Below are 27,766 nucleotides of genomic sequence, written 5' to 3'. Positions count from 1 at the left end.
TGTTTCTGAAAGTGGTCACACCCGTTTGCATACTTGTCAGAAATGGAGTTGAGGGAGTGGATCCGTAGAAAGCCTTATATTTGAAGGAGGGAGCCAACAGGAATCATTTGATAAGTAATAATAGAGGCTCTCTCACTTAGGTTACTATTGATTTTAACATGGCGTTATTATTGTCACCAAGAGTTATAGCTGACGTGACCTCTGCGTTGAAATTGCTGACAGGCCGAGTATCCCTGTGTACATGCGTGGCTTTCAGCCACGGCCTCGGAGTACGCAGATCTGTGCTTCCATCCTGTCACTTAGTGGTTTTATGTTGGGTGTGGTTTTATGACCTTGAGTGTGGGTGAATCCCACTGATGCACCTCTTTCTGAACACATTATTATTAGACTTTTTAATTTTTGCTGACTTATCATGTGGTCCTAATTTGTGTGCCCGTGATTATTAATGAGGCTGAACTTCCCTGACAGAACATTTAGAAATTGGAGAGCATTTATTTTTAAATAGGCATGGCTCTATAAATAAGCATATTTTGGCATAAGGCCTTCCCGTCTATGAGATTATCATTAAAATTTGATTCTCATTAGAAGAATTAATATTCACAATTTTTTCCATTCTAGGTGTAGATCATATTACATTTTAAAGTATAAATGGTTCATCATGTTTTATCTGTGAGCTTGGTCAGTTTTTTCCCATCCAGGGCTATTGTATATGTGTTAATAAGCTTCAAAAGAGTATATTCTCATTAAAAGATGTGCTCTTGTGACCAACAGAAGCGTTATGTTTGAAGAAGCAAGCCAAAATACAACGATTTCTAGTTTGAGTGAAAAAAGTAAAGAAGAAACTGGAATAAGTTTACAGGTAAATATTACAGGGACTTTATTATTTGTGGAACTATTTATTGTGTATTATTATTTTGCTATAGAGATGATAGGGCTGTCATTTGATTTTCAAAGTGATGTTACAATTTGGCCTGAGTGTCCTTTATGTAAGTTCACGGTATAAATGTAAGGCCTCGGGGTAGACAGACTGGAGTTCTAATCCTGACTGCCACTTGTTGTGAAATGTTGTGCAGATTACTCCCTCTTTCCAACCTGAGTTCATCATCTGACACTTGGAGGTAAAACCACCTACCTCATGCAGTGCGTTTATACCACAGATTTTCTGCCTTGGGAGCCTGTTTTTTTTCTTGATAGCATTTAACATTTGTAATCATATATTCATTTGTTTACTTGTTCATTGTATATCACATCGCAGAGCTGATTCCTTCTATAAATTTTGTTTTTCTTAATGTTTATGTATTTAGAGCAGGGAAGAGGCAGAGAGAGAGAAAGAGAGAATCCCAAGGAGGCTCCACACTGTCAGCGCAGAGCCCAACGTGGGGCTTGATCCCATGAACCGTGAGACCATGACCTGAGCCGAAACCAAGAGTCAGACACTTAACTGACTGAGCCCCCCGGTGTCCCTTCTGTAGTTCTCTTCTGTCAACTCCTGAGTTGGCCATTCTCACTGAAGTTTTTGGTCAGCTCAATCCTCTGAAATAACCGTTTCTACCTCTTCACTTTTTCTTCCCTTTGGCTGGAGCTTGCCTTCTGCTTCTCGAAGAAAACAGAGGAGATGGAGAGGAAGTCCCAGCACGTCTCCCCAGCGAACATGGAAACCGCACGCCTCTGCTCCAGTGTGGCCCTTCCTCTTGTTAACAGGTGGAGAAACACTTTCTCCTTCTGGTCAGCACAGTCCTTCCTGTGCTTCGTTGTTCATGACCTCTTCCTTAGAACAGTTACCCTTCGCTGTGCTGTGCGCCTTCTGGAGGTGTCCACACATGTCACACTTCTGTTCGCGTCATTCCCCTTCAGGGGCGCCTGGCTGGCTCACTGCATAGAGCACGTGACTGCTGTTCTCTGGGTCGTGGGTTCAAGCCCCACTTTGGGCGTGGAACCTACTTAAACAAAAATGAAGTCATTTCCCTCTTCTGTTGTGTTCTCTTCTTTGCCCTTTCTGGCCTCCCTTTCCTTAACAGCTGGACTTGTGAAAGACCGTCCGTGTTTGCTGCCTCCTCCCAGAAGCAGCACTTGCTCCTGGGCCCTGTGAACTTCATACTACTGGTGTGGGGATCGCCTTCCCTTCAGCATCTTCCCTGATGTTTCGCTAACATTTAGCCCCATCAGCCACTCCTGGCATGAAGTCTGTTCTCTGCTGGTTGATCCCATTCTCCTTTCTCTATTCCGTTTGTGCTTTTTTATTCTTTCCCTCTTGTACTGAGTCTTTGCAGTATTTTCTGTGTGTGAGACTGCACTAGGCTGGGTATTGAACATTCCAGCACCAAAGGCTCAATTTCATGTTCATGAATAGAAACATTTTAATTAGAATTCAAACTACAGGGACGCCTGGGTGGCTCAGTTGGTTGAGCGTCCGACTTTGGCTCAGGTCATGATCTCACAGTTCATGGGTTCAAGCCCCGCATCAGAGACCCTATGCTGCCAGTTGAGAGCCTGGAGCCTGCTGCAGATTCTGTGTCTCCCTCTCTCTCTGCCCCTCCCCCCCTAGTACTCCATCACTCTCCTCCCCCATCAAAAATAAACAAACATTAAAAAAAAGAATTAGAATTATAGAATTATGCCAGTACCCGTGAATTTCTATTTAGTAAATGTTTGCCAGAGCAAGCACCATTAAGGGAGTAAAATTGCTTGATCAGTTTTCTGTGCAGCGGTTTCTAACTTTTTCATTCTTCTTTTGTCTTCCTGTTTTCATTTTTATTTTACTAAGATGGTTTCAAACAGAATCCATTCTGTGTACGTTTTACAACAAAGATTTGAGCCAGCAAACCTCTGCTTTATCCATACCGAGTTTTACCAATCGTAACATATTGCAGTTTTGGGTTTTCTTTCAAAGAAAATTCATGACCTTTATTTTTACTACAGTTTTCAAGAGTCAGACTTTGCAGATGCTGTTTTCCTGTGTGCAGTTTTTAGTGATTACTTTCGCATGTGTTAACAGCCTGGTGAATTGGGATTGATTTCTTACTTCATTCATGAACCCGTGAGCAGTTCTTTTCAGGGAGTCAGGGATCCACTTGTCTGGGATCAGTGTGTCGTGTTGCTGATTCACGTCTTCGGAACACGTTTCCGTATCACTGGTTTTCACTCAGGACTATAGCACGTAGAGTTGGGAGACATGTTGGTAATGGTATAATTTCCAATCTGCTGACTTCGTAAAGTGATATTTATCCCTCCCGATCTTTCTTGCTGCCATGTTGTTAGGACCTGCTCTTAGAGATCTACAGAAGTATAGGAGAGCCGGACAGCCTGTACGGCTGCGGCGGAGGAAAAATGCTCCAGCCCCTTACCAGGTAAAGCGCGAGCTTCTGGGCGGCGGGGGTGGTAGTTCTGTCTGGGAAGGAGCCACGCGCGGGCAGAACTCAAACTGTCGTTACAGGCTACGAACGTACGAGCATGAAGCCATGTGGGGGAAAGCCCTGGTGACATATGACCTGGAGACGGCAATCTCCTCGCCCACCCGCCAGGCAGGAATCATCCAGGTGAGTCCCCTGCTCTGGTGAAGCCCTGGGCACGCGGAGGGGATTCCAGTACATCAGGGACGTCTTTAGCCGGCCACGTAAGCTCTGGACCGGGGCGTCGGGGGCAGAACCCCAAGGGCCCCTGACCTGAAAGATCGTGTGGGTTGTTGACCACAGTCTCGTCAGCCTGTGGCAGGAGACGTGTGTCAGTAGTGCACAGTGTGGCAGGTCGCAGGTTACGGACTTCTGCGTAAAGCCTCATGTGGACTCTGACTCGTAGTCTGTGTGACACACGGTCCCGGGAGCTGTCACCTGTGCTGCTGGCTAGTGCCCCTCAGCCAGGCTCCCGTGTCTGTTTGTGTGCTTCAGCGGAGCGTGCGAAACAGAGTGTGGGGGTTTCAGTGATGGTGTTGTGAGAGTTACTTTTTGTGTTTTGGTTTTTGGTTTTTTTAATGTTTATGGTTTTTTTTGAGAGAGAGAGAGCAGGGGAGGGGGCAGAGAGAGAGAGGAGACAGAGGATCTGAAGCAGGCTCCAGAGGGTGGAGAGTCCAATGTGGGGCTCGAACTCACAAACCATGAGATCATGACCTGAGCTGAAGTCGGTTGCTGAGCCGACTAAGCCACCCAGGGGCCCCTACTTTTCATGCTTGGTTGCTCTTTTTTCTCTAGTTTTGTTGTCTTTGATTACTTACTTATTTAATTTTTTTAAACTGCTGCTTAGGCCTTGCAGAATTTGGGACTCTGCCATATCCTTTCCGTCTACCTGAAAGGACTAGATGTGGAAAATAAAGAGTGGTGTGCTGGGTTGCAGGAGCTGTGCTTCCAGGCTGCGTGGAGGAACATGCAGTGGGACCACTGTGCTTCCGCCAAGTAAGAACGCGATGTTTTCTCTGCTTGTAAACAGTGAGCTGTTTTTATTTATTTTTTTAAGTTTATTTGTTTATTTCGAGGAAGGAAAAGGGAGAGAGAGTGTGTGCACAAGCAGGGGAGGGGCGGAGAGAGGAGAAGGGGAGAGAGAATCCTAAGCAGGCTTCATGCCGACAGTAGAGAGCCCGACGCAGGGCTCGAACTCAGGAACCGTGAGATCCTGACCTGAGTCAGAATCAGGAGTCAGGTGCTTAACCCACTGAGCCACCCAGGCGCCCCTGCAACAAACTGTTTTTAATCTTACTCTGTGACTGCAGTTACAGTGTTTCTCGTGTGTGTACACGCTGCAGGCTGTAGAGGTGCCTGAGTGGCTTAAACATGACAGCCGGAAGCAGTTCTCATACCTGGCTTGAGTTGTACCCTCTTCTCCATCAGGGCGGTCCCACTCCCGCCTCCAGGACATACTTGAAAATGGAAATCTAAAATGTATTTTCTCCTGAGAATCTTTGCGTTGACTGTTTATGAGCCCAAAGAAAAGTGTAGCTCTCATGGATGGACCTTGAGGGTGTTATGCTGAGCGAAATAAGTCAGGCAGAGAAGGACAGATACCATATGTTTGCACGTATAGGAGGATTAGGAGGAACTTGACGGAGGAACAAGGGGGAGAAGAAGGGCAGAAATGGTGGGGGAAAGGGAGAGAGGCAAACCATGAGAGACTCTTGAATGCTGAGAACAAACTGAGGACTGATGGATGTAGGGGGAGGGGGGGATGGGCATGGAGGAGGGCACTTGTGGGGATGAGCACTGGGTGTTATATGGAAACTAATTTGACAATAAACTATTTGTAAAAAAAAATAATAAAAAAGAAAGAAAGAAAGAAAAGTGTAGCTCTCTGGCTTCCCAGTGCCTGCTGTGCGCCCCGTGGTCAGGTGGCACCGTCGTGGCCACTGCTGAGGCTACTTATCGTTCGTGACAGGTATTTTCTTTCATGAAAAAACACTGCTCATTCAGGAACACAGGGAGATACTGTTTGTAGCCCTGTATGTAACATCAGCATTTGCTCTGAATGGAAAGCCAAATACCTGATCTTAGAAAAGAGTTTGCATTTATGTAAAAGCAAAAAATCAAATCATATTAATTGTATGTTTCATTGCCTGCATAGAAAAAAATTTCAGTGGGGGCTCCTGGGTGGCTTAGTCGGGTAAGCATCCGACTTCAGCTCAGGTCATGATCTCACGGTTCGTGGGTTTGAGCCCCACGTCAGGCTCTGAGCTGTCAGCTGGAGCCTGCTTCAGATTCTGTGTCCCCCCCCCTCCCCCTCCCCTACTCGCAGTCTGTCTGTCTCTCTCAAAAATAGATAAACATTAAAAAAAAGAAAGAAAAAAATTTCATTACTTGGAATGTCTTTCAATTTGCAGACTATCAGATTGCTGTAAGATTAGAGATGCGCTTTCGTACTTTTACAGCATTTACTCTGGCTTCCCCTGTAAGTCGCTGTGCACTGTTCTTCCCACTGCCTGCTCTGCTTCAGGCACATGGGCTTTCTCGGTGTCTTGCCTGCACACCAGCTTGTTCATACGTAAAGGCCTTCAATGTATCTAGTTTCTCCCTCAGTGCCACGGTTTGTGACTTCTTGCCATTCAGATCCTAGTGTGGCAGTGTCGTGTCTCAGACCTTCCCTGGCCACCCCTCTAAAGTTGCCTCCCAGTCCTTCCCTCTTGTTACCCTGTTATAATTCTCTGCACGTTCCTTGTCACTGTTTGCTTTGTTTAGTATCCATCTTCTCTGAACCACAATGTGAACTCCCTGGGAATGGGGACCGTATCTGACCTGCCCAGTCATGGACCCCTGGCTCTGAGCCTGGTGGCCCCTGGCATATAGTCGCTGCTCACTGAATAAGTGATGAGCCAGGCAAAAGATCTGAGAAATTTACATTTTTCTGCTTGAGTAATTAAAATGATCCACAAAATCCTTTGTATTTCTTGCCAAAAGTTCTAGAAATGCTTTTTTAAAATGGAGACGCCTTAATTTTAGTTGTCAAATTTTGGTTTTTTGGTGCAGTTATTTTTACATGTACATTTTAAGATTTTTTGTTTTTAAATATATTTTTTTTCCTCTTCTGTTTTAATTATCTCAGCAAAGCAATGGAGGGAACTAATTACCACGAATCCATCTACAATGCTCTGCAGTCTCTAAGAGATAGAGAATTCTCCACATTTTATGAAAGCCTCAAATATGCCAGGTATTATAAAAAGAGTTACTGTATTTTAACATTTAGCATCATGGCTGCTTTTCGGAAAACTTGGTGAGTAATTTCAGCGAGGGAATTTGCACTGCTGACGGGTAAGCAGTTGGTGGCTTTGGTCAGGTTGTTTCTTCGTCATTCCCACTCTCCTGTCAGCACCTTCTCTGTGTAATACCTCATGCCAGTCAGTGATGGGATTCCCACAGTGCAGAAGGGGGAGGCAAAACTCTCTGATGAACACTGTTGTAGCTTGTGTACATCTGAGAAGTAAGGGTTCCAATGAGATTTGTCTTCTGCAGGAATGCTTCTATAGGAACTGTGGGTGTTTTCTATGTCATGGAAAGACATTCTCCATGTTTCAGAGGTTTTAGAGGAGAGAATTCTCTATCCATATGTATGGTGCTATAACAGTACCTTTTTTTTTGGTTTTAGATGGAGGAATGTGCTCATATGTTACGTGCTTACGTAAATTGTTAACATTATCTTTTTCTTATGTAATAATCTTTTCACTTGCTCATGTGGTTCAAATCTGTTCTTTCCTTTAAAAAAAAAAATTCCCTTTGGGAACAGATCAGCTCTTTATGGATAGCCCTTGAGAATGTCTTTTTGAAGCCCACCTCTCTGTCCTGTTCCTGGGCCTCTGTGTCCTGAGAGTTTTAACCTCTCCTCCGCTGGTAGTTGTATGGCGTTTACCTGTTAGCACTGGTATTCTTTTTGTGAAGTGCTGACTGTGCTTAGTACTCACCAGGACTTAGGCTTGTTATAAGGCACAATGAGATGATGCACAAGAAGGTACTTAACTATAACAGGCTAACACAGGTAATAGACTGTTTATTTAATGGCAGTTAGTCCTGTTAAATTCTGTATTTTATTACAGAAATATTTGCTGCCGTTCTGGTGCTTATTATGTGCTGGCCATTTTGTAAGGCTCTTTCTGTGTGGATTCTCTAATCTTCAGAAGAATTCTGAAAACGAAGAAGCCTGGGTTCAGGGGACTGCACTGACGTGGCCCGGGTTAGATGGCCTGCAGCATAGGGTCGGGATGCAGTGCAGGTCCGCGCAAGGATTGCGTTTCCGCTGCGGGACGCGGGGGCCACCGTGTCTCAGCAGTGTTAGGTCAGCAGCAGAGCCAGCGAAGGAACGCTGTATCCACAGATCTGATCTTTGATCTTTCTGAAAACCTCTTCGTGTCCCAAGTGTCCTGTCTTTTGCCCCCAGGGTGAGAGAAGTGGAGGAGCTGTGTAGGGGCAGCCTCGAGTCCGTGTACTCGCTCTACCCCACCCTCAGCAGGCTGCAGGCCATTGGGGAGCTCGAAAACATCGGGGAGCTTTTCTCCAGGTACGTGGTTCCCGCGACACTGTGCCTCTTGCTTGAGGGCAGGTCTGTGTGGTGAGCCCCGACGGGACAGCTGAGACGGGAGGGGAGCTCCGACGGGACAGCTGAGACGGGAGGGGATCCCAGGGTTATTTCTTCTGTCAAGATAGAAGTCGACTGGCCTAATGAACTGTGCTCTTCTTAAACATTTTCAAAAATATTTATTGCGAAAATTCCGGTTTTTAAGATTTAGCATCACTGTACTTTATTCTTCACAGCTCTCCCCCTTCCTACCCCACATAAAATTGCTTTTTCATGGTTTTTTTGCCAGAGCACATGAACGGCCACTCTGTCTTAGCACTGCAATGGCATTGGTGTCGTTTTAGGTCTATGCCGCCGTGCTGTACTAGAAGCTTCCTGAACAAGCTTTCGTTTCCTAGTCCCCACCTTGTCATCTTCTTACTGTCCCTGCTTCATCTTGATTCCTGTCAGTACAGTGGCCCTGAAAGATTGCACAGTATTGCTTAGTGTGGCTGCATGGGAAGCATCCTTTTCATGTAAACTGATTGCACAATAATAAATAATGTTGGGGAGTGAGACCTTTGCTGGGTGCCAGCATATCCCTCCCTGAATTGTGGTTTCTTTAGCAGCTGTAATTATGCACAGAGTCCTCCCCTGCGCCCCCTTGGGCACAGCAGAAATGAATACGTCTGCTCCATTGCCTTGCTGACAGGCCTTCTTTATCTGCAGGGAGCATTGAAGCAGGGCTAGGGGTGAAGGCGTTCCGATGCCAGGCCTCATGACGGTGTTCTCATTTCAGAAGGAATACACTTAGAAATGCTGCTTTTTGTGAGGTTGAAGAGAAAACCTTTAAAAACGTTCACCACCTGTATCTCCTGTGCGGATCCTCACAGGCCTCATGGTTTTGTAGTTGTCTAAACTTTGGTGCTTATTTTGCATCCTTTTGAAGCTGTCTTGTCGTTACTGAAAAAACTCCTTTGTGCTGTGTCTTAGCTGCAGCAGCTGTGCAGTAGGCGAGTGGGGCCTTCATTTCTCTTGCTTACGTGGCTTCTGTGGTGTTGCTTTCAGGTCGGCCCCGGATAGGCAGCCCTCCGAAGTGTATGCTCAGTGGCGGAAACACTCCCAGCTTCTCAAGGACAGTGACTTTAGTTTTCAGGAGCCCATCATGGCTCTCCGCACAGTCATTTTGGAGATCTTGATGGAAAAGGAAATGGAAAACTCCCAGAGAGAATGTTTGAAGGATATTCTCACCAAGCACCTTGTAGAACTCTCCGTACTAGCCCGAACTTTTAAGAACACTCAGGTAATAGGATTGAAAATGATGTCTCACCCCATGACTTTTTCCTTTATGGCCCAGAAAATGGAAAGCATGAGTAAAACAGAAGTGTCAGTGAGAAGCAGATTGCTATAGAAATATTGCTTAGCATAATTGTTCAAGATTTCCCCTTTTGGCATCAGACCTGAGTTTAAGCCTTGGACAGGGTACTTAACTAAGTACTCAATCCCATGGTTCTAAAATGAGAAGATACCTAACTTACGATATTGATAACAATTTAGTGATTTTATATGCCTCACGCACACACTTGTGTGTACGTACGTATGCTTGTGTATACGTCTATACGTACATGTTTGTGAGAGAACCAGGCGGATGTGGGGCTGAGCGAGGCAGGCACAGGCAGACTCGAGGCCGTCTTGACAAACCGCCATGAGCGATGGGATTAGCTGCCTCCATGATTCGTCCTAGCAATAGCAGTAGGAATAGTAACAGTATTTATTCCCATATGTCGTTTTCATTTCAGCTCCCTGAAAGGGCAATATTTCACATCAAACAGTACAGCCCAGCTGGTCGTGGGGTCTCCGAATGGCAGCTGGAGGAGGCGCAAGTTTTTTGGGCGAGAAAGGAACAGAGTCTCGCCCTGAGCGTCCTCAAACAGATGATCAAGAAGCTGGACGCCAGTGGTGCAGAGGTTTACTGTTTTTTTTTAATTGACTGAATTAGTATTTTACTGTTAAAAAATAATTACTGAGCTTTAATATATATTCATTTAAGTTTTTTTAATATTTGTTTATTTTTGGGAGAGAGAGAGGGAGACACAGAATCCGAAGCAGGCTCTAGGCTCTGAGCTGTCAGCACAGAGCCTGATGCGGGGCTCAAACTCATGAACTGCAAGATCATAACCTGAGCTGAAGTCAGACACTTAACCGACTGAGCCACCCAGGCACCCCCTAAAATATTTTTAATATATCCACAGTTTTATTAAAGCCTTCAAATTTACTGATCTATGAACAAGAAATTGTAAAAAAGAGTCTGGAAAATTAATTTTTGTAAAAGTTTAGAAATAATCATTTTTTTGTCTCTTTACAGTAATTCTGTTAGTCCATCTTGTGGTAGATTTGTTTGATTTAACCCAGTGTTAAGCCTTTTTTAAAGAAAAAACTATATACAATTTGAGAAGCGACTGATGGACACAAACCTGAAATAACTACTGTAGGAGGTGGAGGGGGAAAGATACAGCGACTATAAATCTGAAGTAAAGTAATGGAAGAAGAAATGTGTGAGAGAATCAAAGTTAAAAAACATAGCAATTTGGAACAATTAAGTTGTCAATCCTCATACTTAGGAAATGTCTAATAGTTTAGTTAACATTATCTGCTGGTTACTGGAGATCTGTGTGCCTCTAGCTCTCTCTCCAGCACGTGATGGACAAAGTAGAGGCATTTGGGGGAATCACATGGCGTTTGCAGGTGTGGCCACAGTGCCGTCCTTCTGACGCGCGCCTGCATTTCCGGTATTGGGCACTTGTAGGACATCCTCCCTCGTCCGAGAGTCTACCACTACACCCGAGCTCTGGGAGCTGGTGCGATAGGGTGTTCCCACGTTGCTTAACAAGGGGGGCCCGGGGTCAGCCTGGCTAGAGTTACCTGTCCCCTCCATATGTCCGGTCTCCCACCGCACTCTGCAGATTAAGGGCAATACAGTGCTCGCCTCATCGGGTCCTCGAGCTGAGATGAGGTAATGTACAGAAGTCAAGCCTTGCTGAAGTGCCCGGCATATATGCGGGAAAATATTTTTAACCTGCTCTTTTCCCCTACATGGAAGATACTTTCGCATAGTCATGATCGTGAATTATATTTTAAGATTTTGCTTCTCGTATACAGAACGATCCCAGCCTAAGACTTCTGTACACAGAATGTCTGAGGGTTTGCGGCACCTGGTTGGCAGAAACTTGCTTAGAAAACCCTGCGGTCATCATGCAGACCTACCTGGAAAAGGTAAGGTTTTCTCACAGGCCTGAGGAGAGTTGTTTAGCACGAGGACACTTGATCCTTTCATCAAGGCCAAGTGCATTTCAGAAGCAAATAAAAATAAGATTTCAGTTTTGTGGTATTTATTACTGTAGCAGCTCTGTGTAATTTTTAGTGTGGATGAAACAGTGGTAAAAAAGAAGAACCCTGTTTTGAAAGGAAACCCAGATATGTCTTCCCTCAGCAACCCCTCCACCCCCCAACCCCCGGAAGCTACTCTCTCAGGTTGTTTCTTGTCATTTCTCCATTTACTGATCTACAAGAAGAGCTGACTAAGGAGCATGCAAGTCAGTGTTGACTGTGCACTTGTAACCCAGCTGCCCTACAAACAGGACCAGGACTTAGTGCTCCGACCCCTCTACCCCTCCTGTTTCCCCCCTTATTCCTTCAGTTTAATTCATTTTGGAAGTAGCTGTCTCACTGTAAATTAAGTGTAGCATCAAAGTATAACATGATGGTCTTTACATTTTATGAAACCCTTTGTTTTTGTACAGTTCTTTAAAATATTAGCTGTCTTGGTTATTTCTATGCTGTCAGAGTTGTTTGAAAATCCAAAATAACTGTGTACTTCATATGATTTAGCTTCTCCATAAAAATATGTATAATTGAAATTTAGGGTGGCTGTCTCTTTAAGTGATTCTTTAGATACATTTAGTATCTGTGTATATAACATAAATGACTGTGTTTTCTTGAAGGCAGTGGAAGTTGCCAGAAATGATGATGGAGAAAGCAGTGATGAGCTTAGAAATGGAAAAATGAAGGCATTTCTCTCATTAGCACGGTTCTCAGATACTCAGTACCAGCGAATTGAAAACTACATGAAATCATCAGAATTTGAGAATAAGCAAGCTCTCCTGAAAAGGGCCAAAGAGGAAGTGGGCCTTCTTAGGGAACATAAAATTCAGACCACCAGGTAACTAGATGTCCACCAGTGATAAGTGACAAGGTGCACAGAGATGCAGTGACTATATACAGAGAAGATGTACAGAACCAGAGCGTGATTTCCCGCTGCGGTTCTAAGCTCATTGTAGACTGTATGGATGTTAGCTTTTTGGGTTTGTTGTAGCATAGTTAAAAAGAGATAGGTGTTGAAATTAAAGACAGAAGTTATCTATTCTGATGTATGGGTTTTTTTTAACCCTTTATTCAGACCTTTTATTTTAACCCCTTTTGTCTGAATACGATAGTGAAAGTAGAGAATAAAGTTAAGTAGGTATCTTGGGTAGAGTCCACTTGGTCCCTGGTTGCCTAGGATGGCTTTTGACGTTTGTTTTTATTTTTGAGAGCAAGAAAGATGAAGAGAGGGAGAGAGTGAGTGAGTGAGTGAGTGTGTGTGTGTGTGTGTGTGTGTGTGTACTCACAAGTGGGGAAGGGCAGAGAGAGAATCCCAAGCAGGCTCCACACAGAGCACGGCACAGGGCTGATCTCACAAACCGTGAGATCATGACCTGAGCCAGAGTCAAGAGTTGGACATTTAACCAACTGAGCTACCCACATGCCCCTAGAATGGCTTTTAAATTGCACCGACTTACTTTGAAATACTGTTTGTTCCCTTATAATATTTAGAATTTTGCCTTTTCTCCTAGGATGGATACCTGACTTTTCATTTATGTGTGTATCATGTATGATATAGTTCTATACTCTGATGGATTTTGTATTTTCCTTTAATTATCCAACACAAGATACACAATAAAGGTGCAGCGAGAGCTGGAGCTGGATGAATGTGCGCTCCGTGCCCTGAAAGAGGACCGGAAGCGCTTCTTATGTAAAGCAGTTGAAAACTACATCAGTTGCTTATTGAGCGGAGAAGGACATGATATGTGGATATTCCGTCTTTGTTCTCTCTGGCTCGAAAATTCTGGAGTTGCTGAGGTCAATGGCATGATGAAGGCAAGTCGTCTCTGTAAACCCCGGATTGTAGCCTGCGCTTAAAAAGCTTAGACAGGAGCCTGCCAGTGTCAGCGATTTTGGGTATTCTTTGTATCCCCGCTGTTTGGCTCGGTGCTCTACTCCTCGAGAGAGAGAGAGAGAGAGAGAGAGAGAGAGAGAGAGAGAGAGAGAGAGAGAGTGTGTGTGTGTGTGTGTGTGTGTGTGTGTGTGTGCGTGTGTGCGCGCGCGCTTGCATTTAGTCCTGCTACCTCTGGCGTCGGGGAGACCACTTTCCCCATTTTATTACACACGGACTCCCAGGCGTCACCAGCACAGCAGCCCTCCCGTCTCACTGGGGTGTAATCAGGGTGCGCACTCCGGGTCTGAACACAGTTCACTTTAGGATGGAACACCGAGGCTCACCAGTGAATCCAGCCTAGAACACCGCGGAAGACTGAGAAGATGAATGTTAAGGGGGGAAAGGCAACTAGTGCAGTTTTATCAACAACCAGCAGATGGTTGTGCTGGTCGCCTTATCTTAGAGTAAGTTATTTGCTCAGATAGGAGGCTTCTTGAAATGCACTGTTTTTTAAGTTTTTTGTTTTCTTTTTTATGGTAGAGCAAGGGAATGGAGATTCCGTCGTACAAATTCCTGCCTCTTATGTACCAGCTGGCTGCTAGAATGGGGACCAAAATGATGGGGGGCCTAGGATTCCACGAAGTCCTCAATAATGTAAGCATGCCTGCAAACCAAAACACAGGTGCTTTTCTTTCATGTATTATATGCTACTCTCCCACTCGAGGAGATGAAAATATAAAAACATCCCAGTAAGTTGTGTTTATCATGCTGTGAAAGGGCGGGAATAAAAACCTCCTTTTGTCTTATCTCTCTCTACGTAAGTTACTCATTTCTGTGTCCTTCCTCACGTTCCCCCGTCCCACACACACACACGCTCTGCCCACCGTGGCATCCGGGAGGGAGACATGTGTCCTGTCAGACAAAATGAAAAACATTACAGATTTTCCATTTTTGCCTGTTTGGTTGACTGCATAAAACTAACAGTTCTTTATTTTCTGACAGCTTATCTCTAGAATCGCTATGGACCACCCCCATCATACCTTGTTCATTATACTGGCCTTAGCGAATGCAAACAAAGATGAATTTTTGACGAAACCAGAGGCGGCAAGGAGGAGTAGAATGAGTAAACACGCACCTAAACAAAGCTCTCAGCTTGATGAGGTATAGACCTTTCGGAACTGGAGTATTCGTTTTTTTCTCAGGATATTCATTTGTTAAATCTCAGGAATTCTAAGAATGTGTGTTGTTCATATTCAGTTTTTAAGTCCTTTGTTTTTATGCCACCTAAAAATGGTTCAAAATTCCTGAATATTCTCAAAGCATAGGAGATACCAATACGTTTTCCCCTGACATTGAGCAAAGAGAAAACAGATTTCAAGACACACCTAAGTCATTTACTGTTAATATTATTATACCTTTGATGTATTTCATTCATAAGGTGACTCTTCTGTTCATTTCTGAGGGACAAGAGTCTTTCCAGTGCTTAGGTCAGTCCATAAATTTGGTGGTTCCTCTTGTTATAACTCTGAAAAGTGTAAGTGTTGGGAATTTCTTTATTATTTATTTATTTTAATTTTTTTATGTTCACTTATTTTTGAGAGAGAGAGAGAACACAAATAGGGAAGGGGCAGAGAGAGAAGGAGACACAGAATCCGAAGCAGGCTCCAGGGTCTGAGCTGTCAGCACAGAGCCCGACGCGGGGCTCGAACCCACAACCGTGAGATCATGACCTGAGTGGGAGTCGGGCACTTAACTGACTGAGCCACCCAGGCGCCCTGGGTATTTCTTTATGTAATGTTTTTTGCTTGTTTTTTTACTAACAGGATCGAACCGAGGCTGCAAACAGAATAATATGTACTATCAGAAGTAGGAGACCTCAGATGGTCAGAAGCGTCGAGGCACTTTGTGATGCTTACATCATATTAGCAAACTTAGATGCCACTCAGTGGAGGACGCAGAGAAGTATGTGTTGGGGAGAAAGAGTGTGGTTTTCTTGCTGTTTTTCTCTGTGGGGATGTGTGAATTATAAAGCCTAACTAATATGTAATCTCTTTAACTTAGACACATAACGTTAATTACAGACATGAAGGTCCTTATGATTACAATGCACACATGATCCGCAGCTTAACTTTTATCCAGTAGCTTCAACATCCCCTGGTCACTTTTTATTTAATATCTTATATCTATCTGATGATAGACGACTGCACTGAATTATTTGATTTCTCTGGGTAATATTCTGGTGCAAATACTTGTTGCAGAGAATTGATTGTGTAGAGACAAGTCCATTAAAATAACTGAATAACTGACCATTTTCAGGTTCGAAAGTTTCTTAAAATGATGTCAGTTACTCGCTGTTCTCCGGGACTTAAGAGTGAGAAGCCTTATTGTTTCCTCCATAAGTGTTAGAATGCCTTGCGCACATATGATCCCTCCCTCTTCTTCCTGTGTCTCTGCGAGTCATCAGGAGCTGCTCTAGTATTTGGTTATATGCATACACTCCAAAGTCTCTCTCTGCGTACTTGGAGAATTGTATTCCCTCTTCTGTTCAGGATCATGTCTTCACATTTAAGTTGTTGCTACTTTAAAATAAGAACGAGACTTCTCTGGTATTCCTGTAAGCAAAGGATATGGATTGTCACGTCCGTTGGTTACGTTTAACAGTGACGTGGCAGGAGTACATTACCTACGTGCTGCGCAGACTTACGGAGTTATCTTAAGGTGCTCAGCATGGACCCGCAGCCGGGATCGGCCTAATCACTAGCGCCAGGTTACCTGCAAATTCGTGTGTCAGCCATGCTCTGCTCTGAGCTACATCGTGTCCCGAGCCCTGGCTCTTCATTTCTGAACCAGGGTCCGAACCACAGGTTGGGGTCTGTGGCGTCTGCTGAACTCTCCCTCTTTCCCTTCCGAGCTGTTCTTCAGTGTACAGGTGATCACCAGAACCTCTTTGTTTTAAACACAGAAGGCATAAATATCCCAGCAGACCAGCCAATTACCAAACTGAAGAATTTAGAAGACGTTGTTGTCCCAACTATGGAAATTAAGGTAATTTACTATTAGCTGTTTTGATTTTTTTATTGAGCTAAATTCCTCTTAGGGTAAATCATTTGAAACAGACTTTTTTTTTTTAGGTCAAAATTGCACTTTCATTCTATAAAGAAACTCTGTGTTTCCGTTGACCCAACCCTTAAAATACTTAAAGGACTGTTCTGCTTTCTTTTCTCTCGCCTTCCGTTTTGCACCTCCCGTCTTCCCTGGGGGAAGGTCTCTAGACGCTCACCTTCATTGGCCAAAATAAGGAAAGGTTCCCCGTGCTTATGCCAAGACCAATTTTTAACTTGGCAAGAAAGTCCCTAAATGCTTCGTATTTTAAAAATCCTGGATGTGTTAGACCGTATTGACTGTGCTGTGTTACGGTATTAAGTGTTAGAGCTCAGGTTATGGTAGTAACTGTAATATATGTGACACTTCTAGCTGCGTCGCAGTGATCCTTTGCTAGAAATAGCACGTTGGCAGGGATACATGTAGTAATAATAAAGGTGATAGTTTAGTAACAGACTCCTAACTCCAGAGACCAGACTGGTGGTCAGGGGAGGCGGGTGGGGGATGGGTGCTGTACGTCGTGGGGTGAAGGATGCACGTGCTGTCATGAGCTCCAGGTGACGTATGCAAGTGTTGAATCACTGTATTGTATACCTGAAACTAACCCTGGATTTTAAATAAAAACTTGAAAAAATATTTTAAAAATGAAAGAAAAATGATCATTTTGACTACATTCTTAGTATATGTACTTATTTGATTTGAAGTGTAGCCACATCATCTGGACTAATATTTTTCCAGCTACACTAGCAAAGGTAGTTGGCTGAATAGTTCCAGAAAATGCCAGATTTAGCACTTACAACCCTGGAAACCACTCTCTATACTTCTCTAAAATTTACCTTCCTATGTTTTTGTGATAAATAGAACTATTTCTCAGATGACTGAATAGAGACAAAGTCAGGGGTCAGACCTGAAAGCAGCCTTTGGCTACACTTTTCCAACACTGCGTGCCCCTCTTTCAGTGAGAGGAACTTAGGGAGATAACTTGTGTGACTTTATAAACCTTTCCTGTGTTGAATTTTGTTTCTTTCATTTATTTTTTTTAAGTTAAGAATATTTTAAGTTTATTTTGACAGAGAGCACAAGTAGGGGAGGGGCAGAGAGAGAGGGTAAGAGACAGAATCCCAAATAGGCTCTACTGTCAGCATCGAGCTCGAACTCAAAAACCATGAGATCATGACCTGAGCAGAAATCAACAGTCACTTGTTCAAACTGAGCCACCCAGGCACCCCTTGTTTCTTTCATTTAAACAGAAAGTAAATTACCACTCTAGCCCTTAACCCACAGCACGTTGTCATTCATTCCTGTGTTTCATAGGAAAATTGTTGTTTATAGGGGCACCGGGGTGGCTCAGTCAGTTAAGGATCCAACTCATAATTTCGGCTCAGCCCATGGTCTCAGCGGTTTGTGGGTTAGAGCCCCATGTCTGGGCTCCACACTGAGCATGGAGCCTGCTTGGGATTCTCTCTCTGTCTTTCTCTCTGCCGCTCCTGCACGCATGCACACACTCTCTCTCTAAGTAAATAAATAAACTTTAACAAAAGAGTAAAATTGTCATTTTTAATTTATCTTTAAAGACCCGTAATGTACCTGACCTGTTTGTCACATTTATACTCTTTACTAGGTGGACCCTACAGGAGAATATGGAAATCTGGTGACGATACAATCATTTAAAGCAGAATTTCGTTTAGCAGGAGGTTTAAATTTACCTAAAATAATCGATTGTTTGGGCTCTGATGGAAAGGAAAGGAGACAGCTTGTCAAGGTGAGACTCCCCTCAAGTGGTGTGGTTCTTAGCGGCTTAGTGAGAAAAGTCACAACAAAACTGTATTTTTGTACTTCTTGCTTTGGGTCTTTATTTTTCTTCTCAAAAATTACAAGGGAAGAAAACTTACAGAATATAAATTATATCATTTTTAGAAGCAGATTGCTTTTCCTAATTTTTTTGTGTCTCTGGAAAGCCATCATCATAACAGTTGACTGAAGTAAAAGAATACCTGTACCAGGCACAGGTATGAGGAGGTTCACAGCTTGCTTGTTCTGCAAAGTCTCTTTAGTGATTGTTGCTTATTTTCTTGAATAGTTCGAGCTGAGGGCCTTTGCCTGACTGTCCTGAGTCTGGCACTGTGCCAGCTGCTGTTAACTGTATCAGGAAGGGGCAGCTTCCTCCCTGACTCTGCTCCCCAGCCCTGGGGGCCTCCTGGGAGACACTGAAGAGAAGAGTGGGCCGTGCCTCCACAGAGGGGTTGCAGTTAGCCTGGTTCCACACGCAGCCGCGGCAAGCTTTTTCCCGAATCGGTCTCTCCCCAGTGTTACAGCTAATTCTAAGTGAGAGAGTAGCAGTGGGTCTTAGTTATTTTAAGAGACCGTGAGAAGTACAGATGCCTAGATTGATTTCTTTCTTTTTTTTCAATGTTTACTTAGTTTTGAGAGACAGAAAGACAGAGCCACAAGCAGGGGAGGGACAGAGGGGAAGACAGAATCCGAAGCAGGCGCCCCGCCCCTAGCTGTCAGCATAGAGCCTGACGCAGGGCTCGAACCCACAAGTGTGAGATCATGACCTGAGCTGACGTCAGATGCTTAACCGGCTGAGCCCCCCAGGCGCTGTGGCCGGGCTGATTTCTGAGGGCCCAGTCGTGGTCCTGATGTGACCCTCTGTATGATCCTGTAATAAAGCAAATGGACCGCGCCTCTTACTTGTGTCTGGTATCCTGAAGGGCCGCGATGACCTGAGACAAGATGCCGTCATGCAGCAGGTCTTCCAGATGTGTAACACGTTGCTGCAGAGAAACACCGAGACCAGGAAGAGGAAATTGACCATCTGCACGTACAAGGTGAGTACTTCCGGCCCCTGCTCCTTCCTCAAGAGCATAGGAAAGATGCCGTTATTCAGACGAGGGGCCCGCCAGCGTTTCCTGTGATAGTAAACATGGCACACCTCGTGGGCCACATATGCTCCCTGCAGCCTGGTCCTGGGAAGCAGCCACTCCGGGGGCGGCGGCCCTGCGTCCCGGCCGCTCCCCGCTGCCGTCTTCCCTGCTCGGCCTGTCACGGAGGGCTGTGTCAGATCACACACAGCCCTTGGGAGGGCTGGCTCCCGACCAGATCAGGGCGCCGTGTCGGAGTCTGAGAGGTCCTGGATGAGTACATCCACCCCCAATCCCAGACCACACACCGCGGCTCTTCCGCATTCAGCAGGACCTTCACCCCGGCGCTCAGTCCACATCCTGGAGGTGCGAGTTCCTTGTTACTTTAAGTACTGTTAAAAATTTCAAACATAACAAAAGTAGATAGAATAATGTAATGAATTCCCCCTACCATCACCCAGTGATCAGTAGTGATCAACTCATGGATAATTTTGTTTCATTTCTACTTCCACCCTCTTCCTCCTCTCCAATATTATTTTGAAGCAAAATGTCCTATTTCATCTGTAAACGTTTATTTAAATGTGTAGTTAGGTAAGATAATGTCTCTTTAAAAAAAGAAAACAGAACCACGATACTGTCATCCTAAAAGAGTTAGCAGTAATTCCTAAATGTCACCAAATATTCAGCATCCTAGTAACCCCTCCCCATCCCTCTCATATCTCACCTTCTCACATCCCTTCCGTCAGCACGTCCCTCCCCGTCCACCTTCGTTCCCGCCACTTGCACGTCTGCCAGTCCCGCCCTGCACTCACGTCTCTTCGGTGGCGTCTGGCTAAGCCCCTACCTCTGTCCTCAGCCCCCCACAGCTGCTTCACTCACAACAGCTAGAACGGTCTGTTTAGAGAGTCCAGGGCTGAATAAATAGGCCCATTTCCTGCTCAGAACTCCGGATGACTTCACGGTACCGAGGGAAAGGGTTTGCCTCTCCTCTTCCCTTTCCACCTTGATCTGCTGCTCTCCCGCCCTTGTCCCTCACTTCCTCCTCCTGATGGTGTCGCCTCCCCTGGGCTCACCTGGTCTCCGGCTCTCGCACAGATGCCCCGGTTTTGTTTCAGCTCAGGGCTTCCTCATCCCTCTCTGCCTGGCATACTCTTCCCTCAGCCCGTGCCTCCCTCCCTCCCCGCATTCACATTGTGTCCAGTCACCAACTCCCGGAGCCCTGCTCTGCCCAGATCTCTCTTGCTATTTTCAATGCCTGTTTCGTTCCGTCGTCCTTGTTTTCTGGCATCATTACACGTCTGTGAGCGCATATGTCCCGTCACTGGCGCGAAGCTGTCGGACAGCACGGTCCTCATGTGCCTCACACGCCACTCTCCACACACACGCACCAGTGAGCACGGAACCGACCCTCAACACACAGAGTAAATTAATGAAAGACACAAACCATAAAAGAGTGCAGCCTATTTGAGCACATTAAAGTAAAAACTGTAGAATCAAATATTCTGTAAAGACAAGTGGCCAACTAAGAAAAATGAGTTTGATGATGATGGTAATAACAACAAAGAATTGTTGTAATACTAATAACAAGGGATTTATATACAGAATATATAAATAGCTCTTACAAACCAGTTGTAAAAAGACTAACATGTCCGTAGGAAAACAGGTAAAGAATACAGACAAGTCACAAGAGGAAAATACTTGAATCACCTGCCAGATTTTACTCAGCCTCACTGGGAATCTGAAGATACAGATCGAAACCACAGTGAGCTACCATCTCACACGTCTCAGACTGGTACACTTTAAATAGAAACCTTAACAGGGGCGCCTGGGTGGCTTAGTCGGTTAAGCGTCCGACTTTCGCTTAGGTCATGATCTCGCGGTTCGTGGGTTTGAGCCCCGCGTCGGGCTCTGTGCTGACAGCCAGCTCGGAGCCTGGAGCCTGTTTCAGTCTGTGACTCCCTCTCTCTCTGACCCTCCCCTGCTCACGCTGTCTCTCTCTCTCTCCTAGAAATAAATAAAACATTAAAAATAAATAAATAAATAAATAAATAGAAACCTTAACAGTGCTACATGTTGGGAAGGTTATGGAATGAACTCTGTTTCCGGGTGTATAGATTGGCACAAGCACTTTGGATAGGTATTTGGCAATACCTGGTTAACTAAGTTGAAGGTGAACATCCCTGTGACCCAGGTATTAGTTCCCAGGTATGTACGTGCCCGGAGAGACTGAGATAGTCACCAGCCAGGACACTAGGGCACTGTCCCACCACTTGAGGGGACTCTGGACAGTTTGTAAGTTTCAGTTAACATGCAGATTGTAGAAAGTGGATAATTACAGTATACTTCTACAGTATGGGTTCGTTAAGCCATTTAGTTACATGTACTAACACAACTAACGGTGAAATAGTGTTGAGTGAAAAAACAGCAAATTGCAGAAGCATTCACTGAATATAATACTCCTATATTTAAAGCTTACAACCGTTTATGCATATATTGCTTTCAAATAAAAATATACCAGAAAATAGAGGAACAAGATAAAGTTACTGGTGGCAGAGGGCATGGGGCCAGTAAGGGGTCCAAAGGCAGCTTCATCTCTGCAGCAAACAGGAGAAGATCTTTACATTTGAGAAAGCTGATGAGTGGGTAAAAGGATGTTTGTTTATATCATTTTCTGAACTTGACATATATCTGTACACGTCCTAGCTTTTAATCTTTGTGGTAAAACTGCTCATTTCGTGTTCAGGAATAGACTTCCTCTTGGTGTAGCTCACAAGACTACAAAGCAAGAATACATGGACTTTTAATGATCAGAGAAGATCATATTCAATATTTCCCAAAGTGATGCTCTTTAAATCTGTTTGCTATTAAAAGTGTAAGGAACGCAGGCAGCTCCCTGTTAAGTGGAGCAAACTGTTGCGTCGCAGACGATGCCGGAGAAGAGAGTGTAGATAGTTAGCAGCACTGGCCTTGGCGAACCCTGAAGCTGGAGAGAGGAGCAGGCCCTCAGGAGTCCACGCGGCAGGCTGGAAAGTCTCGTTCTTTGAGCTCAAGTTCATTTTCCTCCAAGGAATTTTGTCTCCTTTGCACAGAGAAATAGCGGTCCCGCCTGAAGAGCTGCTTCGCGCAGACTCTGAGTTGAGCGGCCGCCGTGTGCCCGTCGATACCCTCGCGTAATCCAAGTGTATCTCGTCCTGGACTCAGGTGGTTCCGCTTTCTCAGCGGAGTGGCGTTCTCGAGTGGTGCACAGGAACCATCCCGATCGGTGAATTTCTTGTTAACAACGAGAATGGCGCTCATAAGAGATACAGGCCGAGGGATTTCAGCGCCCTTCAGTGCCAAAAGAAAATCATGGTGAGTGACACTCAAAAGTACGAATTATTGCGAGATTATTTAACAGCTTATTAAAGCTGGCAGTTACCGAGTGTTACAGGATACAGAATATTTTCATTTCATAGGTAATGGTACTAAGGTTAGTGACAGTAAGAGAAGGAGGCAGGCTCACTGGAATGGAAGTTTGTGGGAGTGAAAAAAGGAAAGTTTTTCAACTGTATAAAGTGACGGCCTTGGTCTGATGAGAGATTTAACACTTAGTGGAATGCTAATTTGCTTCCAGTGTGGGGTAAGTGGATTCAAAACGCTGACTAAAGCCAGGAAACAGATGATGAGGTAGTTGTTCTAGGAGACTGACAGACCCTTTAGGACATGTACCACAGACGCTGGTCACCTGGCCTGATGGCCATTCAGCCCGTCAGCAACTTTGACTGAATGTCTCCTGTCTCCCAGCTCCTGTGCGGACCCGGCATGGACGTTAGGACTCATCACCACCATACCTCTCCCATCTTAAAATGAGAGGGAATTCAGAAATATAACCTGGCTGCGGTCAGTGAGCTAATAAATGGCGGAGCAAGGATTGGAATCTTGTCTGTCCAACTCTGAAATCCATTCTTTCCTTTCACTGTCCTATTCTGTAGAGACGTGAATAGATGTGAAGTGTGTGGTAGAGCGCCGCACGCGCTGTCACGGAAGGCTGTCCAGGGCGCGGCGCAGGGCAGGTGGGCAGCTCTACCTGGGACAGGCAGGGGTGGGGTCAGACTCTGGAGGCTTCGTGGAAGAGAGACCTCTGAGCTGAGATTACTGACTGAGCTGGTTTTCTAAGCAGGAGCGCAGGCCAAGGGCAGGAAGGGGCCTGGACTGGCGGTTAGAGACGGCTTAGGCCTAGTCTTAGAGGAGGCGGAGATACAGGAGACTTGCAGCAGTATGGTTCGTTAGAAAAGGAAGGGTTGCTGTGTGAGATGCTGGGAAATTTGCACTTTATCCTGCGGGCAGCAGAGAACTGTTGAGAAGGTGCTGGTACCACGTTTGCAGTTAGAGAAACGACTCTCGCAGCACCGGGGGCTACACTTTTGAGAGGCTGACGAGAAGGATGACGCAGGGGTCCTGTATTAATACTCATAACAGGAGTGGAGAATGGGAGAACATACCAGAAATCGTAAGGGGACAGAACTGATGCGATTTGGTGGCTGATTAGAAGTGGGTTTGGGGAAGAGAATCATCAGTGGCCCCCAGTTTTCCAATGAGGGGGTAGAAGGGGAGAGGAAGTGGCTGAGGTTTGCCGGCTGAGACTTGAAGCGGTTTGGGTTTGGGGATGCTCCCGGTGCGGATACAGAGGGAGCCACTGGAGAAGCACATGGAGCTGGAGCTTAATAAAGACACTGGGCCAGAGACGCAGATTGGGGCCGGCACAGGGCTGCGAGTTGGGCCCATTGAAGTAGAGAGACTTTGCTTCAGGGAAGGATTAAACACGTGAGAAGATGGCGGAGGACGGATTTGAGGCACATGAGCTGCTGTCCATCAGTGGTTCTTCTGTTCTCCCTTTTCTGTTCCTGTTGACCCCGGGGCTGTGTGGCTAGAGCTGCCTCTGGCTGTTTTGTGTTCACATCCAAATAGATTACAGAATTGTTCAAATTAGGATTGAATTAAAACACATAACGGCCCTGCTGGTGTGCCTCCTTTCCCCCAAGGTGGACCCGTGAGCCCCACAGGGGTTCTGACTTGTAACTGTTTCCCCGAGCAGACCGGCAGCTTCCGGTGGTAGAGGTGATGCCTTGTTCACCTTTTGGTCGCCTCTATGCCTGTCGTACTAAGTTCTATCAAGAAACTTCGTGTGGGTGTTAAAAGTAGTTGAACACAGCGTTGAGAAAGTTTTGTATTGGCTCTTTCTAAAGGATGTACAAAAGAAGTCTTTTGAAGAGAAATATAAAACCTTCATGGATATCTGCCAAAATTTTCAACCAGTTTTCCGTTACTTCTGCATGGAGAAATTCTTGGACCCAGCTGTTTGGTTCGAGAAACGACTGGCTTATACTCGCAGCGTGGCTACTTCTTCTATCGGTAGGCTTTGTACACAGCTCAGCAGATGCAGCACTTGCTGCTTTCTGAGCTCCGGGCAGGGGTGGGCGTTGCTGGTGGTGGTGGTGACGTGCCAGTCAGCCGGGCAAGCCTTATTGAGAGATCTCGTGTCTCTTGTTCATCCCTTTTCTCAGCTTCTGACTGTAGCTCTTCCGACCTTTTGCCGGGAAGGATTCTCCTACTCCAACCAAAGAAGAGAGATAAGACCTTGTTGAGTAGTGAATACATTGTATTTTCCCTTCCCTCAATATACTGTTTTCTCAGATTTTCTTTGGAAAATCATAAAACCCATGATAACTATATTTAATTTAGCTCCTTTAATTGTTTCTGTTCTGCACAGAATCTCTAATATCACCCAGTGATTGGATCTGCTTAATCGGTTTTATTTTTGGATTAGAAATCATGGTATATACTTAAATATGCAGTGCTCAATACATATTTTGGCCATTTTTTTTTTAATTGGTAAGATATTGGAATAGCTAGATAGGGCAATTCACAAAATCCTAAACTATGAAAACTAATGTTGAACACCAGAGATCTTTTCATCTATCGATTTTTAACTAATAAAGGCCCTCCCTCCATCACTTTGGTACCACACTCCCAGAAGGCAGGGCATAGAGGTTTTGAAAAAGTTCTAGGTAACACGAAACCTTCTTTTCCACATTAAGAATTAACTAATCTGATTCACCTAATTTAGTTCACAAACCAGAAAGTAGAGCCAGTTAACGACCGCGCTGGCCACGCACACAGGCTTCCCGACCCCTGTTCCTCACTGCTTCTGGAACACCGCACGGTGGTTTTCATTGGATTAAAAGCATTCAGGCCTGCCCTCAACTATCCTGAAAACAGAAATGCAGCTTTTCCTGGACAAATACCTGATGAAATGAATTAATGATTAATTTGTGTGACATGTAATTCATCAAGCAGAAGAAAGTTTAACTGAAGAATGAAGAATTTACCCATAGGCTTCTCACTCTAAAAGTATACTCAGTAAAATATTTGAGTGCATAAAATACACTGCTTTGACCCTGCCAAATAATGGGTCTCGACTTTAACCTCACTCATATTAGACATAAGATTACTTGTAAAGGGGAAGCTTTTTTTTTAGCACGTCATCTAGGATTTGTAAAATGCAGTATAAATGAAAATAGCTGGCAAGACTTGACTTACACACAAAGTGGCAAGTTATGTACGTATCTTCCTTTAGGCTAAATAGCCTACACTAAAAGGTCATGTTGTCAGTGCTATTAGTTGAAATAATGGCTAAATGTGTTCTAGAAATAGGTACCAGTGATCTCACATTGTTGTGTTTTCTTTCCTAGTCGGGTACATACTTGGACTTGGTGATAGACACGTACAGAACATCTTGATAAATGAGCAATCCGCAGAGCTCGTACACATAGATTTAGGTAAGTAGTGAAAGATGAGAAGTGCATCTTTATTCTGTTTAACAAAATAAGAAATGATGTTTGCCCCCAGGATATTACAGGTGTGAAGGAGATATAGATTCACCACAGTAGGAAATGTTTCAGATAGCATCAGCACGTGCAGGAGGGACTGGCTAACCGCTGGCATAATGAGAGATTCTTGTAGAACAGGACGTTTATGGCAGGTCTTAAGAGCGAGCAAGGATCATCAGCAAATACGGAATGGGGAAGAATGAAGATGATCTTGCGGGAATGGAGATGTTATGTACGGCTGCGTGAAGGCTGCATGTTGAAATCAATCTGAAGTGGTTTTTCAGTCTGGGGTGCACCTCCTAGACAGGCAGAGCAGAAACGGACTGCACCGCTGTGGGTTCTGGTGCTCGGGACGGCTGGTGACTGACAGGTTATGTGGGGTCTGGGCACAGCTCGCACGCCACACGGGAGGGTGGACGCCCCTAACGCTGCTGTACTGTTTACTTTAGGAGTCGCTTTTGAACAGGGTAAAATCCTCCCTACTCCCGAGACGGTTCCTTTCAGACTCACCAGGGATATTGTGGATGGGATGGGCATTACTGGTGTCGAAGGGGTCTTCAGAAGGTAGGCGGGTATTTCTTTCTTTTTCTCCCCACTTTTATTAAAAGATAATTGACGTCCATCACTGTAGAAGTCTAAGGCACACAGCAGGCTGGTTTGTTTGACTTACGTGTGTTACAGAAGGACGACAGTAGCTTCAGCCTACATCCATCCCCTCGTACCGATACTAAAAAAAAGAAAGAAGAAAAAAGACAAAAAAGTTTGTGATGACTCTTAGGATTCCCGCTCCTAACGTGCCACACAGCAGGGTTAGAGTGTTAACAAATGTTCACTGTTGTGTTAACCGGAGTCCACCTGTTTTATGTTCCCTGTCTCGTCCTTGTCTCCCACCTGGGAGTTTGTACCTTGCACCACCTTCCTCCTGTGCCCCTCCCCCACCTACCACCTCTGGTTAGGTAACACATAGTGTAGTACTGGTTTCAGGAGTAGAATTCAGTGATTTCATGACTTCTGTACAGCACCCGGTACTCATCACAAGTGCCCTCCTTTAGTACCGATCACCGTAGCCATCCCCCACCCACTTCCCCCAGAAGGTGTTTAAAAAGGTAGGTAAAGCAGATGGCTTTTGGTGTCAAAATTATCTGGATTATTGATTTTATAGATTATAGAATTCACTGCTAAATTAGGTTCCAGTGCTTTACAGGTAATAAGGAGAAACCCAGGGTCAAGAATAATACTCTCCCCTTCCTTCTGACCATCTGGGACCTCACCCCACATGACACACTAACCTCCTTCCTAGCCCCTCTGGAAGCAGTTGTTCAGAACTCCTTTGGGTGCTCATTGTCGGGCCTGTAACCTGTGCTGAAGGAGCATCTGAGGTACCAGTTCCTGCTGAGAGCATTTCACAGCTCCCCATAGTTTTCCCAGCATTGGTCCGCGTCCTTAGCTTTTAATAGAGTAGATTCTAGTCAAAGTGAACTAAAAATTACGACAATAATCAATGACAGAGAACTGTTTCATAGTAGTGCTTGCTTTTCCTTATAAGTGTTTAGCTTACGTTCACATAGATACTTCTATTCCTGTCAAAAACGTTTACTGAAAACGCAGTCTGCCTACTACTCTGCTCTTTGAGATATTAATTTGGGAGTTATTAACAAGAATAGTCTCAGCACAGTATACATGAATATATAACAGATGAAGGTATGTTGGAAATA

At 44.9% G+C, this 27,766-nt stretch overlaps 1 protein-coding gene across 3 annotated transcripts in view; it reads left to right on the top strand.

Annotated features, from left to right (window-relative positions):
* Nucleotides 1-27,766, top strand: part of ATM (ATM serine/threonine kinase) — a 124,243-nt gene that overhangs the window by 86,821 nt on the left and 9,656 nt on the right. For 2 of the 3 annotated variants that reach the window (XM_077777446.1, XM_077777445.1), the window contains exons 40-60: nt 772-859; nt 3,259-3,347; nt 3,434-3,536; nt 4,237-4,385; nt 6,520-6,624; nt 7,846-7,965; nt 9,031-9,265; nt 9,762-9,929; nt 11,122-11,235; nt 11,964-12,181; nt 12,951-13,158; nt 13,757-13,870; nt 14,219-14,377; nt 15,040-15,178; nt 16,179-16,261; nt 17,940-18,080; nt 19,033-19,149; nt 22,384-22,533; nt 24,408-24,573; nt 25,914-26,000; nt 26,501-26,615. In XM_077777446.1, coding sequence (XP_077633572.1) covers nt 772-859; nt 3,259-3,347; nt 3,434-3,536; nt 4,237-4,385; nt 6,520-6,624; nt 7,846-7,965; nt 9,031-9,265; nt 9,762-9,929; nt 11,122-11,235; nt 11,964-12,181; nt 12,951-13,158; nt 13,757-13,870; nt 14,219-14,377; nt 15,040-15,178; nt 16,179-16,261; nt 17,940-18,080; nt 19,033-19,149; nt 22,384-22,533; nt 24,408-24,573; nt 25,914-26,000; nt 26,501-26,615 — 2,868 coding nt within the window. The remainder of the gene's footprint in view (nt 1-771; nt 860-3,258; nt 3,348-3,433; nt 3,537-4,236; nt 4,386-6,519; nt 6,625-7,845; nt 7,966-9,030; nt 9,266-9,761; nt 9,930-11,121; nt 11,236-11,963; nt 12,182-12,950; nt 13,159-13,756; nt 13,871-14,218; nt 14,378-15,039; nt 15,179-16,178; nt 16,262-17,939; nt 18,081-19,032; nt 19,150-22,383; nt 22,534-24,407; nt 24,574-25,913; nt 26,001-26,500; nt 26,616-27,766) is intronic. The other variant, XM_077777447.1, reaches the window with a different exon arrangement.

This window comes from Crocuta crocuta, unplaced genomic scaffold, assembly GCF_008692635.1.
Source record: "Crocuta crocuta isolate KB4526 unplaced genomic scaffold, BGI_CrCroc_1.0 scaffold278, whole genome shotgun sequence".
Taxonomy (NCBI): Eukaryota; Metazoa; Chordata; class Mammalia; order Carnivora; family Hyaenidae; genus Crocuta; species Crocuta crocuta.
The sequence above is the reverse complement of the archived record's forward strand: the minus strand, read 5'-3'. Positions and strand labels throughout refer to the sequence as shown.